Genomic DNA, 16,645 nt, shown 5'->3' with positions numbered 1-16,645 from the left:
GGCAGAAAGACTGAGCAACAGGTACAGTGAAGACCAAGTAGCACAGGAGGCTACTGAGCTCAGCTCCAAAACGTTCAACTAAACCCATGCAGAACCCAAAGGAAGGAGGGCTGCTCCCTAGCTGCTCCCGCTAGCTCCAGATCTACCCCAGGCACTGAGGGCAGCTGCTTGCTGTGCTGACACAGGCAAAACACTTGTGCTCAGGAGAAATCGCACAACCGCCGCTGTCTTGGGCAATAAACTTCCAGCTAGCTCGCTGCGCTGAGCTTCACAATCTGCCATTAACAGCAGTTCGAGAGTCAGCACCACGGAACCAGGGAGCGCAGACAACAGGAACTGCAAGCACAGAAGGTACAAGCCTTTTTTCTGTTAACAAAAGAAGTCAGCAAGCTGAAGGAGAGGATGTGAATGGCTCCTGAGTGACTGCTCTCCAAAGCCGGCCCTGCACCCCGCGTCCCGGCCTCTGTGACAAAGCGCAGTCTCTCATCACCTGGCAGGGGCCAAGCACCCGCTCTAAGGGGAAAGGTCGGACAGGACAGCGCCTCGCTCCTTTAACTCGTCCCCTCTCCCAACAGCAGTCGCTACGTGTGCGCAAGCACAGCGCGCCGCTGAGCACCACTGTGCTCCTTAACTCGGAAACGCGGTTCGAGAGGCTCAAACACAAAAGCAGCAACAACCACCAAAACACTAAGAAGTGGATGCCAAGCACCCTCATGCAGCCTCCTTGCCCCCTCGCCAAGCAGCCATTTCGTTGCTGCTCTCGCTCACCTTCTGCTCGCAAAACCCCCTCGCGCTCCTACCTTGCAAGGCCCGGGGGCTCCAGCTGACAAACCTGCTGCTCTTCACCCAAGCACCTATTGCTGGCCCCAGTTTTGGCTTATGACACCTCACAGTTCCTGTTTTAACTTCAACTAATCGACTTCCTGCGTCCCAGCCCCCCGCTCCGCGCTCAGCTCGCGAGCACCGAGCCGTGCGTGTTTCCTGCGCAACCGGCAGGCCCTGCACACGGGTGCTCCGAGCACGGCCGCGGGGCTTGGGAGCGCATGGTCACCTTGGCTAACGCGCAAACCAGATCACCGTGTCCACGGCTTCACCTGCTCCACAAAGTACCGTGCCACGCACACACAGAGAGCTCGCGTGGCTGAAGCCAAATTCAACAACCGCAATGAGAACCTGAGCGAGAAAGCGGCTGCTTGCAGAAGGAATCTGGCTCAATACATTAGGGCACAATTACAATACATGTATAAACGCAGAGGCACATAATTTATGTCCTACGTGTCTGTAAAAAAAATGCAATGTCTATATCTATGCATGTATAGATAAACACAAAGGATGTATAGATAAGCACAAATCAATAAGCACCTCCAAGGCAGAAAAAAAAAAAAGAAGAAATGAGAGGATGGAAAGGATGTAGTCAAAGGTCCCAAGCACTTACAAGCACTTGCTACGTTGCTTCACTAGCGGAAATCCGTTGCTTCACTAACAGAAATCCTAAATCACTTAGGCAAACTGGCCACTCAAAAATCTATGGGCCCAGATGGGATGCACCCAAGAGTGCTGAGGGAACTGGCCGAGGTTATTGCTCAGCCTCTCTCCATCATCTTTGAGAGGTCCTGGAGAGCAGGGGAGGTGCCCGAAGACTGGAAGAGAGCCAACGTCACTCCAGTCTTCAAAAAGGGCAAGAGGGAGGAGCCGGGCAATTACAGGCCGGTCAGCCTCACCTCTRTCCCTGGAAAGGTGATGGAGCGGTTCATCCTAGAGAGAATCTCCGGGCATATGGAGGAGAAGAAGCTGCTGAGGAGCAGTCAGCATGGATTCACCAAGGGGAAGTCATGTCTGACGAACCTCATAGCCTTCTATGATGGGATGACAGGCTGGCTGGACGAGGGGAGAGCTGTGGATGTTGTCTACCTTGACTTCAGCAAGGCTTTTGACACTGTCTCCCATAGCATCCTCATACGGAAGCTCCGGGACAGTAGACTAGACAAGTGCACGGTGCGGTGGATCGAGGGCTGGCTGGATGGCAGAGCTCAGAGGGTGGTGATAAATGGGGCCGAGTYCAGYTRGAGGCCTGTGGCCAGWGRTGTCCCCCAGGGGTCAGTGCTGGGCCCAGTGCTGTTCAACTTCCTCATCAATGACCTGGACGAGGGCACGGAGTGCACCCTGAGCAAGTTTGCAGATGACACCAAGCTGGGTGGAGTGGCCGACACTCCGGAGGGCTGCGCTGCCATCCAGAGGGACCTGGACAGGCTGGAGAGTTGGGCAGAGAGGAACCTCATGAGGTTCAATAAGGACAAGTGCAGGGTCCTGCACCTGGGGAGGAATAACCCCAGGCATCATACAGATTAGGGGTCGACCTGCTGGAGAGCAGCTCCACGGAGAGGGACCTGGGAGTCCTGGTTGACACCAAGTTAACCATGAGTGAGCAGTGTGCCCTCGTGGCCAAGAAGGCCAATGGGATCCTGGCTGCATCAGGAGGAGTGTTGCCAGCAGGTCAAGGGAGGTGATTCTGCCCCTCTACTCAGCTCTGGTGAGGCCGCAGCTGGAGTACTGTGTGCAGTTCTGGGCACCCCACTATAGGAAGGAAGTGGAGCTTCTCGAGAGGGTCCAGAGAAGGGCAACCAGGATGATTAAGGGAATGGAACATCTCTCGTATGAGGAGAGGCTGAGTGAGCTGGGCCTGTTTTCTCTGGAGAAGAGAAGGCTCAGAGGGGATATGATTAATGTGTATAAGTTCAGGAAGGGAGAATGCAGGGAGGAAGGGGACAGGCTGTTCTCACTGGTGGCCAGCGACAGGACGAGGGGTAATGGCCATAAGTTGAAACACAGGAGGTTCCGTCTGCAGGTGAGGAGGAACTTCTTCACTGTGAGGGTGACAGAGCCCTGGCCCAGGCTGCCCAGGGAGGCTGGGGAGTCTCCTGCTCTGGAGGTCTTCAAAACCCACCTGGATGCCACCCTGTGCCACATGCTCTAGGTGTGCCTACTGGAGCGGGAAGGTTGGACTAGATGATCTCCAGAGGTCCCTTCCAACCTTAAATATTCTGTGAATCTGTGAATCCTAAGTTTTACAGTAAGTAGCAGAATTACACTAAATAATTAGAATTACTAAAAGAATTGCTAAAAGAAAAACTAAAAGAATTACTAAATAAATATCTCAAACCCAAATAATTTCCATTCTGATTAAGTGAAACACAAAAAGCTTCTAGAGCCACTTTTTCTGGATATTGATCAAAACAGCAACCAACATGGGTTCAGCCAGACAGAGATGGAACAAGTTGTTGAAATTTTTGAAGCAGTGATTGCCAGGTAGAAATTTCACACCTTTCATTATATCAAACCAGAAAATTGTTAAGTCAGACATGATTATGAGCTCAGGAGTACCTTTGGGGTTTTGTTCCCCTCCCCTCCTCATCAAAGCTCTAGTTGCTTCTTCCAAAAGTATGAGATATGCAAACATCTCTGAGCCAACAGGAGCTTGTCTTACAGTGGAGGCGGGTGCCAGCTTCAGGTACTGTGCAGAAAACTGGTACCATGAACTTGAAGGAGATGCACTTGGCTTTTAATTCTTTCTTCTCTTAAAAGCAGTAGGAACATCATGTCATACTATTAGCTTTGGTCTTCAGTGAAAATGGGGTGTTTGATGAGATTTTTAGAGTCTGCCTTTGGCTCCTAATATTCATGGCTATTACGTTTTAACTTGTCTCAAGTTAGCTACAAGTTAACAGCACAGTTTGCTGTTGCTAACTCCTGTGACTTTCTTGGCATTGCACAGTCCTAAAGGGGGTCCAGAATTTAGTTCACTCTGCCCAAAGGCTGTTACAAGTGAAAACAGGTAACCTGCAGTTTTATTAGAATTGCTTTGCAGCATAAAGTGCTATTTCCTTTTGTCACTACAGCAGTAGCTGAAAAAGGCTGAGAGATGAGAATGGAAGACAGGCAATGATAATGGCTCTTCAAATAATGAGACACAGATCTTCTCCAATCAACACACAAGGAAGAATACACTGAAAGGAACTACAGCCTTACAGTGCACCCACAGAAGTTATGATACAGCAGCAGTACACCCTCAAGGTATCTGACAGACACATAATGACATTAAACTTGCATCTGAAAAATAATCTTTATTATATACAGGAGCATGTATCCTACGAAACTATAGGCAAAGTACTTGGTCACTTCATTTTACATAATTGAGAAATATAGGACTCAGGACAGTGTAAAAATGGGTATGTAGTGCCAGTGTTCTGGACCTGCCAGAGAGTTGGTTTAAGGACAATAATGAAATCAATCCATCCACTAAAAGGCTTTGTTCAGGGACTAGAGAATCTTTGTTTAGCAAAAATATCAAAAGAGCCACCTCTTTCACTTTGAAAAATGTGGGTGGCTACTGAAGCCACAGGCAGATACAAGCCTTTTTGTAAGTGCTCCAAGCAGAGGACAGGACAATTTGGTCACTGACCAGAAACTTGACTGGAACAAGCTTCTTTGTATTCAGCCTTCTCCCACAGGAAGAAGGCACTGTCTCACTTCCAGGACATTTTCAGAAATCCTCAGAAAAAAACACAGCTTTCCATGTAACACACAGGATCAGGTCCACTTGCATAAGCTTGTTTTAGATTCACACAAGTCCAAAGCTGACTAGATTTCCACAACAGGCTTTTTCTGAAGTACAGATGCTAACACAGGCCTCAGAACTCTGTCTCCATTCACAACCTAGGAGGAAAAGATTGTTTGGGGGACTTCTGCCTTTGACTTGGGCCCATATGCCACATAATGGCACTCTTCAGCATAACCTATAGAGGTTTAACCTTGTGACAAGTAATCAGTGGACCAGAACACAGCAGCACAGCTCCTCTCTTTTCAAGAGGTGTGTAAGCATCTTCTCTCTTCAAGGACAGGTACATAAATGTTAAAAACAGTAAGGTAATTAACTTGGAAATAAATTTTTAAAAAGTTTTGGTTTTGTTCCTATTTCTTTTTCAATAATTAAATTACTGACATTATTTTACAGGCTTATCAGAGCAGACATATGTTTTTAAATGGAATGCTCAGCAGGTCCAGACACAGACACAGTTGGCCCTTCTTTGACAAGAGGGGCAACTGAGCAGGAAATAGGATCTTGAAATTTCATTCATGTTCCTTGAAGGCTCCATAGTGTTATTAAGATACACATTATAAACACTACGGTGGCACACAGCAGATCTAAGGACCATCAGGAAGAAAAGATTATCCTTCTTAATACTAGCTACAGGATTTCCCTAAGCCAGCTCACCGATAGAGTTCAAGAAGGGGAGGATCATGAAGTTCCTAAAATGCACTGCAGCAACCCAAAAAGGCAGCAGTAGGGTGAAGTGGTGATTGCAGCTACCCTGCAGCTAGGCTTGCTAGCCCTGGGACTTCAGAAAGGGTCGGGGCTCCTGTTTTATGCTTTACAGGTGGCCCGTAAAGCATAAGAAGAGCAAGACATGAAGAACAAACAGATACATGGCCACTAGCAGAGGCAGGTGGGTTCGGGAATGGAAGAGAGATCGTAACAGGCGCCACAGTCCAGGTATACGCCGAGTCTGGAAGAGTAAAAGAAACAGCAGTTAGTGCCATGAATGACCAAGTTCCCATTTGCCTTCACTTGGAGCTCTCTAGGTTTTGAAGATAACTTTGTCTAAGCTAACAAGCATCAACCTTCTAAAATCCCTTCCACTGTGAGATTCTGCCTCCAGAGCAAATCCTCAGTAAAGTGTTCCCCAGCCCCACAGACAGAACCTTCTTTCTGAAGGCTGGCCATGAGCCAGTACTCTCCATCTCTGCTTGAAGAAAGCCAACAAAATGCAGAACTCTCCCCCTAACATTTGCTACCTATAAATTTCTAGCTCCTCCAAGTCACATATGAACAAGTGGATCAATGGTATTTTTCTGCTAGGGACTCAAGCTAACCTCAATTCATCCCATTGGATAGAAGATGAAAGTGTTCTTTCATTAGTTTAATTCCCTTCACCCTGCCGAGTTCAAAGATTTCAGATCTTGCTCAACAATCCAGATACGGTGATCTTACAATGCAGGCAGATCTTACAATCTTCAAACAATGCAACATCAAAAGGCAAACTTCCAGTACAAAAGAGAAAACAATTTGTTCTACTAAAATTCCTCAGGCATGAATGCAGGGTAGCATCCAGCTTTCTCTGTTGCCCTAGTTCTTCTTACGCTGCTCTTGGAAGTAGTGTCCCCTTCCTTCTGGTGAGGGCACACTCTTCAGCAGGGCATCATTCTTACCAAAACAGGACAAGGTGCTGCCGGGCAGTCACCCAGTACAGTAAAAAAGCAGCTTTCTGCGCTGCCTTCCAGCCTGAATGACATCGGCTTGAAAGGAGATTGGGGAGGAAAGACTGAGGTGGCGGCCAAGCAAGAGACAACCACTAGAGATGCTGGGGCCATTAACATGGATGCTTCTTATGCAAGCAGTTACATATCTGCACACTCAGCTGCTTCCCACCAAGGCCTTGGTCCAACAAGGAACCTTGGACCACACCTCAAGTGCAGACAGTGTTGATCTATATTTTAGTGGCCTCTGTAATACATTCCACTCATGCAGACTGCAGCAAAACCACATTCAGAAAATTTCTGAGAATGGAAAGCAGAGCAGGCCAAAGAAGAAAATAAAAACACAGAAATCCCTACAGAACTAGATATGCTTAAAGCAGGACTTAGCCTACTACAAGTCCATGGTTTTATGTTCATATTTTCATGCAACAGTCAGGGCTCACATCAGCGGCAGCTGTGAATGAAAATCCTTACTCTGTTTGAAGTATTATCCATGGAGTCAATCAGCAAGGAACGCTCTTGACCTGGAGTCATATCAACGCTCGCAGTTAAGGAAGGTGTCCACTCACTTGACTCTAGCCTGCAGCAACAAAATATTAAATCAGCTTCAGTTTGTTACGATGCCCCAAGCAAACACTGTAGAAAAGAGTCTGAAAGAAGTAACTTCATCAAAAAAAACTGAGCAATCACTGCAAACCATCAGGGGCCCTACGTGATCAAAAGGATGCTTTTATTTAAACAGCTGTAGTTCCTCATAAGCCCAGTTGGAACAGAATAACTGGGTGACCCAAGTAGCAATAATCTTCTGTCCTCAAAATTAAATTAGTCCCAAATTACCTGGAAGCTGCTGAAACCATAACAGAGCAGGCATACTGTGCCCTCTAAAAAATACAATTGCTGTGCTAACCACCTCTTGTGTCTGCTAATCAGAGAGCATAGAAACACTTCATATTGCATTATGTGGGGATTTCCATTCCTTTCCAGTAGCAGAGACAATTCACCTGCTTGTAGTAAAGTCTTCTATTACCCAATTTTATATCCTGTCATTTAAAAACTCTTGATTTTCTGTATTGTTTCCTCCTTTGTCTTTCAGGAAACTCAGATGTTTTAACTTATCTAAGGTCTGTGTGTTCTACGTGAACTAAGGTCTGTGCTTCCATGTGAAATTTCAAGCTTGTGACTTGAAAGAAGCCAGAACAGCTGACATAAACAGTCTAATTTCTGAGAAATCATTCTGGAGATCAGTTCTGGCCCCGGTGGTAACAGCTCTTGCAAACTATTTGCCAGCATTAGATTTTCAAGATTGGTAAGTTACCATTGCCTGGTAAATTACTATTACAGCATAAGACACATAGGCAGCACTGTCAAAATTTTCAGCTACCATTAGTTAATGAAATGGCTCAGCTGTCAGAAGCCTCTGTAGACTTCAATGCTACAAGAGGATAACGCTGAGTTGTGTATAGCAATACCAGATAACTTCATCCAAAATTCTTGCCTTTGGCCATATTTTTGTTTGACAAGCAAGGGTATCAGGAAGAAAGCACTGTTCTGATGCATAAGATTACAATAGTAGCTTTTATCTTGACTACCAAGAGTTGACACACAGAAGTAGCAACAATCCAGTTAAGTGGCAAAAAAACTCTTACAGTCAATTAGAAGAAACAAGGATTTCCAGCACATGACTCATCCTAATGACTAATGCAGGTCAGCCTCATGTTCCCTGCTGATTGTAAATGCCTGGGAAGCACCTGAGAACTCTTCCCTTCATTCAATACTGAGGTTCCATACTTTGCAGTAATTTATCTTCCTCACTGAAGAGGTTTGCAACTTATTTCTAGTCAAATTTTATCTCAAGTTTTTGCTCAATTATCTCATTCTATCATTGTCCGGAAGATTAAAGACAGACATGGCATAGTTGTTTCTACATGGACAGTGGCACTGAACATAGGGATGTGTGAAGTGCAGAGATGAACAAGCAACTAGAAGCATCCTGCTTTTTATCTTAACACTGTTTGCGCAAGTCCCCTTACCTCCTGATCTGATCCTGGGCTGCAGAGAGAGCCTCCTCTGCAGCAAGACGCCGCTCATGTTCTTCTTCCAGTTGCTCTTCTAAATACCTCAGATCCTGCTTTGTGCTGCTATGTAAGTGTTCAGTTTCAGACAACCTGCCAGAAAGCACACAAGTATATGCTAAAATGGAACAAAAGTCTATTCCTGGACTACTGTTTCTGTTGTATTCACTGATACAGTAGGTTAACAGATTTTTTCTTCTACCTCACACAGAAGAAAATTATTTCAAGTTTTCTTTAAATTTACATTTTTTTAAAATATTTAAATTACCCTGAAAATCAGAGTGAGGGGACTTCAAGTCTCTTGAAGTTGGTGCATCACATCAGGAAGAAGTTCTTTGCCTCTGTTATCCATGTCCCTATTTCCAAAGGGTACAAGGAACTGTCTGCCAGGTCTCAGTACCAGATACAGGTAGGTACCAAGACCAGGACCATCAATATACTTCATTAGCTACTGGGGACCCAGCCCACTAAACCAAAGATACTAATCTGACCAGTGACAGTCTGCAATAACTGCTCTTGCATATTGTTTCTTTAGTGTTTGAAGCTGTTTGCAAAGACGACTTCTTAAGCCATCAAGCACATCAACATTTCATCTACTTCTATGATAGCTGACTGTGGAATTGAGTTGCTCAAAGCTCCAGAACCAGAACTGGGCTCTTGCCCAGTTCTCAGCCCAAGGCCTTCCCATCGAAGCTAATGCCTACCAGCCCACCCCCATTCTCACAATTTCTTTACCTCAGTTGCAATTCCTGTAGTTCTGGTGCATAACTCTCTCTCTGAGGCTCACTCTTTTCTTGGGGTGCTCCTGGAGCAGCATCTGTTGCAAACAACTTCTAGAAACAAACAAACATACGCGAATGTTTGGCAGAAGGGTACCGAATGACCAGAGTAGAAATTAACTACAATGCTGCATAGTTAGTGGGGCAGTAAGCTTTTCTCACTTGCATTAAAAGGAAGACCCTTACCTTGTCTGGAGACTGTTGTAGCTCCTGAAGCTGCCTCTCAAGCAGCAAGCAGCGGTTCAGAACCTCATTGTAGTGCTGATGGCCTTCACTGATATTCCGGCTACTACCTCGCAGTTGGAGGGAGAGGGCATTTTTCTCCTCAAAGACCTGAGACAACTGAGAAAAAAACAAAACTACTGAGTAGAGAAGTTTTCAAAAATCCTTCTGGAAGCAAAGCTGCTTTCTAGGTAAGTGAAGGTAAGACTTTTACAAGAATATAGAAACTGCCATACTGTACATTTCTAAGGTCCAAATATCAATGATAACTTCTAACAGCATCTCATGGCTTTGATTTCAGAATAGGGGCCCTGAAAAGTCAACATGGCATATAGGATAACATGCTTCCAAAACAAGGTTGAAAGTGTTAAGATTGACCTGAGTCTTCCAGAAACACCATTAATAAATTACGATTTTATATTCTTGTCTCCTTGACTGCAAATCTCTTTGAGAAGCTTGCTATATTTTTAGCCCTGTGTTTCTTCATAGGAATTGGATCACTTGTGATTCTGCCCTGAAATACAGCAGCTTTATAAAGACAGCAGAGAGAACTAAAGATCGTAAGCATGCCTTCTGAAGGCGGGACTTCACGAGTCTAAAAGGCAAGAGCCTTTCACCACTCAGCTAGACAGAGTATTGGCTGCCCTGATCCAGTGTTGCTGGTAGCACTACTTCAAGTAGGTAAATACTAGATAATCTTTAGAGGTCTCTAACCTGTATTTCCAATTCTGTATTTCACTAAATGCTCACAAAAACAGAAAGATCTGGTCCTGCTCCTCGAAACCTGTTCAAGCAATTCCTCTTCCCCATATGGCTCAGCTCAGATTCCACGAGAAAGCAGAAGACATAATAGGTACCTTGCTGTTTAGCTGCTGAATCCTCAGCTCTTTCTGGTGCAGCTCTTTCAAGGTGTCACTTAGCTGGGCCTGAAGAAGTTTTGTCTCTGCTTCTACACTTGAAAAGTCACCTTTCAGAACTTCTGGAGAAATCTACCAGGGTAAGTAGAGACAGGAAATATATCACACATGACAACGCTCTTCAACATATATTCTTCTTTCTTTAGTATTCCAAGATCAAAGCCCTACACTGTTCCTAGGTCTGGAACTTGACTTGCTCAAAGAAAACATCAAACATGTAATAACACAGAAATATCCCAAAAGGCATCTGAAAAGCCAAAATGGGAAAAAAAGTAAAATCGCTCAACTTGCACACAGCATTGTTGTTTCTCAAAATTTGAACAACACATGACGAGAAACAGCACAGTACAAACAGCAATAAAAGGGTGACAGAGCAGTGGAACAGGCTGCCCAGGGAGGTTGTGGAGTCTCCTACTCTGGAGGTCTTCAAAACCCGCCTGGATGCCACCCTGTGCCACATGCTGTAGGTGTGCCTGCTTGAGCAGGAAGGTTGGACTAGATGATCTGTAGAGGTCCCTTCCAACCTTAAATATTCTGTGAATCTGTGAATCTGTAAAACCATAAAAACCTCAAAAGACTTAATGTCACATTCTAATTTTTTAATGAGAACTACAACAAAACAGAAGATTCTACATTCAAAGAGAATGTAAGAGACAAACCTAAACCAGTCATATTGAAAAACCACACTGGTTAGATGGAACTAAAATACCTGGCAAGTGCAAATACCTGCCAGTCTCTTTTATCCTCTCCTAGAAATTTAGGAACTAAGGGAAGAAGCTATTAAGGGTATGTCAGGGTCCTCTATAGGTTTTCAATAACCCAAGTTGTTTTGTTGTTATTCTCCTTGAAAGACACACACAAACAAAATTTGATAGTACAGTCTGCAATACCTTTGGCCTGTTACATATGAAGACGGGAAAAAACAGTACTCTGGCTGAACTTCAAGCCTCAGATTTTCATGCTAGGCAGAAACATCTCTATTTCCACTTACCTTCTTCTGGTACTGCTCCTCTACAGTCTGAGATTTGCTGAGGGGCAGCCTCATTTCTTGCATTATCTTTTGTAAATGGCTCAGCTGCTGGTCTTTATCAGCTATGACCATCAGGTACTGCTCCTTCATGCTGCTATTCTGTTTTTCCCAGGCAGTCTTTTCTTGTCTGCAAAGCATCACACAAAAGAAATTACTGGGAATTTATAAGTAATTCTTATGATACCCAGGTGTCCAGCTCAGAATGAACCAAGATGCTCGATATTTCCGATCATCACTCTGTGCTGGAAAAGTAACCTTTGATGACAATAACATTTCTTATTTGGTTTAGCATTGCAGATTTACTACTCACATATTTGGTACTCCAAATACGAGCCATTTTATGTTGTTGCTGTACATAGAGTTTCGGCCAGAACATCTCTGATAATGCAACTTTTAACCATAACTTTAGCATCATCTCAGTCATACACATCAAAGCCACAACACTGATCCCAATATGTAAATTAAGTCTTTCACTTCACTTGCACAGTAGACGTTCGATAAATAAGCCCTCATTCTTTTATCAGGAGATAAGTAAAACTTGCAAGCTACTTAAAACTTGACAAGATCTATTTAGTTTTCAGGTCAGATGTGGGGCAGTTAGGCAGAGGAATGGAGCATTACAAGTGTTTATATCTTTGTTCAGAGATAAGCCACGTATCATTTCCACAAAGTAACAGTCCCTCTCACACCACATTCTTTTATACTCAGGTATACCTCTGAAGTAGTCTCAGAGAAAACTTTCCCCACATTTAGAACAAAGAATAGCATTTTGGTCAATATAAGTCCTGCAGAGCATAACAGCTTACTAGACTAAAATTACAGATTGTTTTTGTGGAAGATATAAAGCAAGTAAATCAAAGTATGAAGTGAGTATTTTCTATACAATAGTATCAGTCAGATAATCAAGGGTATTTTCTCATTCATCAGTCTGGAATGGAGAGTTCCATCATTAAATAAATAAGCTCCAGTACAAGAAGCTGCCTAATTTTCTTCTGAAAGAGGATACTGGCCACCTCCAGGGGAAGGAAATAAAATTTAAAGCCATTCCACACAGCTATTTTCCTCCAATATGTTATTTTGCAAACCTTTACCCAAACCTGAGGCAAAAGGACAACCAAGGAAAACATATGCCTGCTCCTGACCAGGGCAGATGACTTAGTGACAGCAGACATAAATATGGGTATTCAATTTTTATTTTTCCTTTTGCCCCCTACACAGCGACACTTTGCATTATTAAAAAAAGCAATAATGATGGCAGCATATTTGCATATCTGAGGCAGTGAAGGCAAAAAGCAATTCTCACCTAAGCTGTTGGAGTTCTTGCTGATAGAAAATACTTTCACGCTTCAGCTGTTCATGGAGATGATGCTGTTTATCTGCCTCTTGTTGATATTCCTGCAGTTGAGCTTTTAAACGAGAATTTTCAGCTGTTTCCACACCAACTTGTATATATTGCTGCTGTAGATTCTTAAGCTCTCTCACCTTTAATTAAAGGAAAATATCAGACAGCGTGACAATCACTGAACAAGCAACTAGGTTTATTATTCATAAGCATTTAAAAGCATTTCTCACTATGGCATCTGGAGAAAAAGAAAAAAAAGGACATTCAGATGACAATTTATAAATTGATATCAGGGACTACAGCAGTCTACTAAAAAGCTGCTAAAAAACCCTCTGAAAGCACTAGTGTTAATAAAAGGTGAGGGGGGAGGTTGAAACATGCCATTAAGATTTGATGTATATTAACAGAAAAATCCTGGACTGGAATATTAATTCCAACATTCAGAAGGAGTGACAAAGGGACAAAGGAACTGAATAAGAACAGCTCCTGAAGTTGGCACTTAAGCGTTCCAAGAACCAAAAGTAAAGTCGGGGAATTTAGGAACTAAAAATCCTGTTGATAGTCTACAGAGACCGCAGCTAGAAGAACTGCTAGATGCCGCTGCACATCCATCGCTACCATCAGCTATCGGAGAGGACTAGATGATGCAGCTGACTCTGGAGACAGGGAAGTGCTTAATGAACAACGAAGGTTTGTCCCTGAGGATCCCTCAGCGTTAGAAATGCCACACAAATATCTAAGTTCGATTAAATAGCAACAGGAGAGACATATTTACAGACAGCTTAAAGATATTATACTGATTAAAAAGAAGCACTTAAGATAGTACACGAAGTCTGTTAGAGATTAAGGGAATAAAGGGAAAATTACAAGTAACCATGGAAAATGATGGTAAAAATCACTGTCAGACCAGCAAATAGAGCTCCAAAATTTTCTTAGTCACATTGTTTTAGAGACTATACAAACACAGACACTCACGCAAGGATGTCAGAACAAAGCTTCAATGCCCTGTACTTCCCTCGTCAACCAGCTGCCACAAAAGGAGAACAAACAAAAGCCTCCACAGATGTGGACTAGGCAGGTTAACAAGGAACCTGCATCTTATTCCTATTATTTCATATTTTAAAATTAAGCTTACAACTGAAACTATCCTGAAAAGTTAACAATGGAATCACAGGTAAGCTTCTGTGTGTCGTAAGAAAATAATTTTTGTTTTAGATTGTAAATATCAGACCTTGATCTACTGAATTTTAAGGAAATCTGATGATTCAGTAGAGGCCTCGAGGAAATCACCTCCAATTGCCACTGGTGCTTTATGCAAGAGCAGAGAGAGGATAGGGACTTACTAATCTGTCTCGGTCATTCTGCAAGGAGGACAGGGCCTTCTTAAGACTCTGCACTTCTGAAGGAGTAGTGAAAGGGCTTCCTGCTGCTTGCTGCTTCAGGTCTTCAACTTTACGAGTTTTGTCCAGTTCATTTAGCAGACGGTCTCTCTCGTCCTGCAGGCTAACTATAGCCTTAGAGAATGATTTGACTTGGTTGGAAGAGCTTTCTAGTTCTGAAGACAAATGGAGAAGCTCATCATCTTTAGCTCTGAGCTCCTGGTTAAGTTTCTCAATCTTGGCCAAGAGACCTTGTTCATCAGCAGCTTTCTGCAGTTCTGTCAGCTCAACTCTTACAGCATCTCGATCCCTGGCAACAGAGTTTTGCTCCTCCTGTAGTTGAACTATCTGTTTCTGAAGATTTTGCACTAGATTCTGATGTTCCTCTAAGTCTGAAGAACGTTTCTTTTTCAAAACTTGAAGCTCTTCATTGGCCTGGTCCCAGCTATCCTGAAGAGAACTCATGGACTTCCCAAAAGACTGAATTTGGGCCTTGAGATCTTTATTTTCCTCTGTGACTGTAAGAAATTTCTGTTCCATTTCCATCAGGTCTTGTGCCAGCTCTGCTACCCTCACTTCTGCTGTTTCTGTTTCATTCCTCAGTATCCCTGCATCATGATGTAGATGCTTCAACTCTTTTCTAAGCCTGTCCTCAGCCTCTTCCACCCTTCGGGCTGCATCTTTTTGAACACGTACTAGCTCCCCCTCAAGTTCTGTTATCCTTTTTTGTGAGAGGGCAAGCTTATGACTCAGCTCTTGTGCCTCCTCCTCTCGGTCCTTCAGCTGTGCTTGACACTCCATAATAGGACCCCCCTCACGTAATGCTGTCATCTCACTCTGTACCTGAGATAGAGAGGATGTAAGAGTCTCAACCTTTTGAGATATGTTGGCTTTATCTTCTTTCAAGACTTCCATGCACTTCCTGAGATTGTCCTGAGTATGCTCAGACTCTTTCAGCTGTGCTTCCACAACTGCCTTCTCCTTTTCCAGTGTTTGGATACGCTGAAGCTGTGTTTTAAGAAGCTGTTTCTGCTGAGAGTCCTTTATTGAAATCACTTGGTTCAGATCTTCTCTGTACCGTACCAACTCCGCATCCAACTTGGCATTCTCCGAGTGGAGGTCATCCATGCGACTACGAAAACTTCTGATTTCTTCCTTGAGCTTATTGTTTTCAGAAGCAGCCTCTTGAATTAGCTGGTCTTTCTCTAGGATTATAATGAGATGCCGTTCCTCAAGTTGCTTGTAGTCTCTCAGTACACGATCTCTGTCATCTTGCAAGGATGACATGGACTTTGTGAAGGAGTCCAATTGTGCCTTTTGCTGCTTACATTCCTCTCTATTTATTTTCATCTTTTCAGTGAGATGATCAACCTTGTCCAGGATTTTTTTCTTCTCATTTTCCAAAGCTTTTTTATCTTCTTCTTCCTTATTTAGCCTCTGCTCCAATTCTTTCATGGCTTCAGAATGTTGTTGCTGTAATTCAGATATGGCAGCCATAACTTCTTCTTCCTTCGCAGACAGTAAACTAATGATCTTTTGGTCCTTGGCACTAATTTCTTCATGCAGTTTGTTTGTTAGATCCTTCGAAGCCTGCAGATCAGCTGTAAGCTGTTCACAGCTGAATTTAAAATTTTGGATACTAGTCTCTTGTTGCTTGACCATATTCTCCAGTTCTTCTCTGACTAATTCGCATTTGGTGAAGGAATTCTGTAAGTCAGCAAGTTGGTCTCTCAGGGTTCCGATTTCTGACTCCAGTTTCTGCTGTTCATTCTGCGACTCTTTGTACAGTTTCTGAGATTCCTCTAGCTGAGTCGAAAGCTCTTTTTTCTCCTCCTGCAGCATTTCACATGTATTCTGATAATGCTGGATCTCCTTCTTGGAATCAGACTCACAGTCTTGCTTGTTGCGTTCCAGCCTGAAACAGAAAAGAAACTCAGACACAAATCAGTGAAGTAACTCAGCATCTAAATCCACACTGATGGTTCTCAGTAATGCTAATAATTCAGAAAATAAGGAAACAAAAAAAAGGAGGGCACAAAAAAGCACACATACCAGACAGAATTAGTATTATTTTTATGAAGTACAGAAATATCCTTATGATTAGTTCCCCTAAACTTAAAATTCAAAGCATCTTTTAAAATTCCAACACTGCTGTTGTCTCAGGAGACAGTCAGGAAACAACTAGTTTAAAAAAAACGTTTGGCAAGATAAATCTTTCTATAAATGCTAAGTACTAGTATTGAGAAACTAGAAGTGAGAAGCTAAATGCTATGATCTCCTTCTCATTAAAATACTTTTTTTCTCTCACCCATGTTAGCTAATGTAAACAAACAAACCTAAAACAAACACAAATCCCCAAACAGTAAAGTCATTGTTTCCACGTCTTAGGTCTTTCATGCTCACTTTACTGTGCAAAGATGCAGTGTTTTGATCATAAACTTTATAGAACATTTTTTTTCAAGCAAGAAGAGTTTAGTTTTGGATTTTTGAAACTAAGACACACATTTCCATAGTTCCATCTTTCCCTCCAAGCCTAAGCTGAGATTAAATTGGAATTTGGTATCTCAAAGCTCTCTTGTCCTGCCAGGT

The 16,645-nt window shown here is 43.2% G+C and overlaps 1 protein-coding gene across 3 annotated transcripts in view; it reads right to left on the bottom strand.

Annotated features, from left to right (window-relative positions):
* Positions 1-4,211: 4,211 nt before the first annotated feature.
* Positions 4,212-16,645, bottom strand: part of GOLGB1 (golgin B1) — a 42,316-nt gene continuing 29,882 nt past the window's right edge. For all 3 annotated transcript variants that reach the window (XM_026047101.1, XM_026047102.1, XM_026047103.1), the window contains 9 exons: positions 14,021-15,971; positions 12,639-12,817; positions 11,297-11,462; positions 10,246-10,377; positions 9,353-9,508; positions 9,123-9,220; positions 8,346-8,480; positions 6,790-6,895; positions 4,212-5,564 (listed from right to left, as the gene is read on the bottom strand). In XM_026047101.1, the coding sequence (XP_025902886.1) occupies positions 5,430-5,564; positions 6,790-6,895; positions 8,346-8,480; positions 9,123-9,220; positions 9,353-9,508; positions 10,246-10,377; positions 11,297-11,462; positions 12,639-12,817; positions 14,021-15,971 (3,058 nt within the window). In that variant the 3' untranslated portion in view covers positions 4,212-5,429. The remainder of the gene's footprint in view (positions 5,565-6,789; positions 6,896-8,345; positions 8,481-9,122; positions 9,221-9,352; positions 9,509-10,245; positions 10,378-11,296; positions 11,463-12,638; positions 12,818-14,020; positions 15,972-16,645) is intronic.

Source organism: Nothoprocta perdicaria, unplaced genomic scaffold (genome assembly GCF_003342845.1).
Source record: "Nothoprocta perdicaria isolate Ctin4 unplaced genomic scaffold, notPer1 scaffold_477, whole genome shotgun sequence".
NCBI classification, from domain to species: domain Eukaryota; kingdom Metazoa; phylum Chordata; class Aves; order Tinamiformes; family Tinamidae; genus Nothoprocta; species Nothoprocta perdicaria.
Note: the sequence above shows the minus strand (reverse complement) of the source record. Positions and strands in the feature narration are given on the sequence as shown.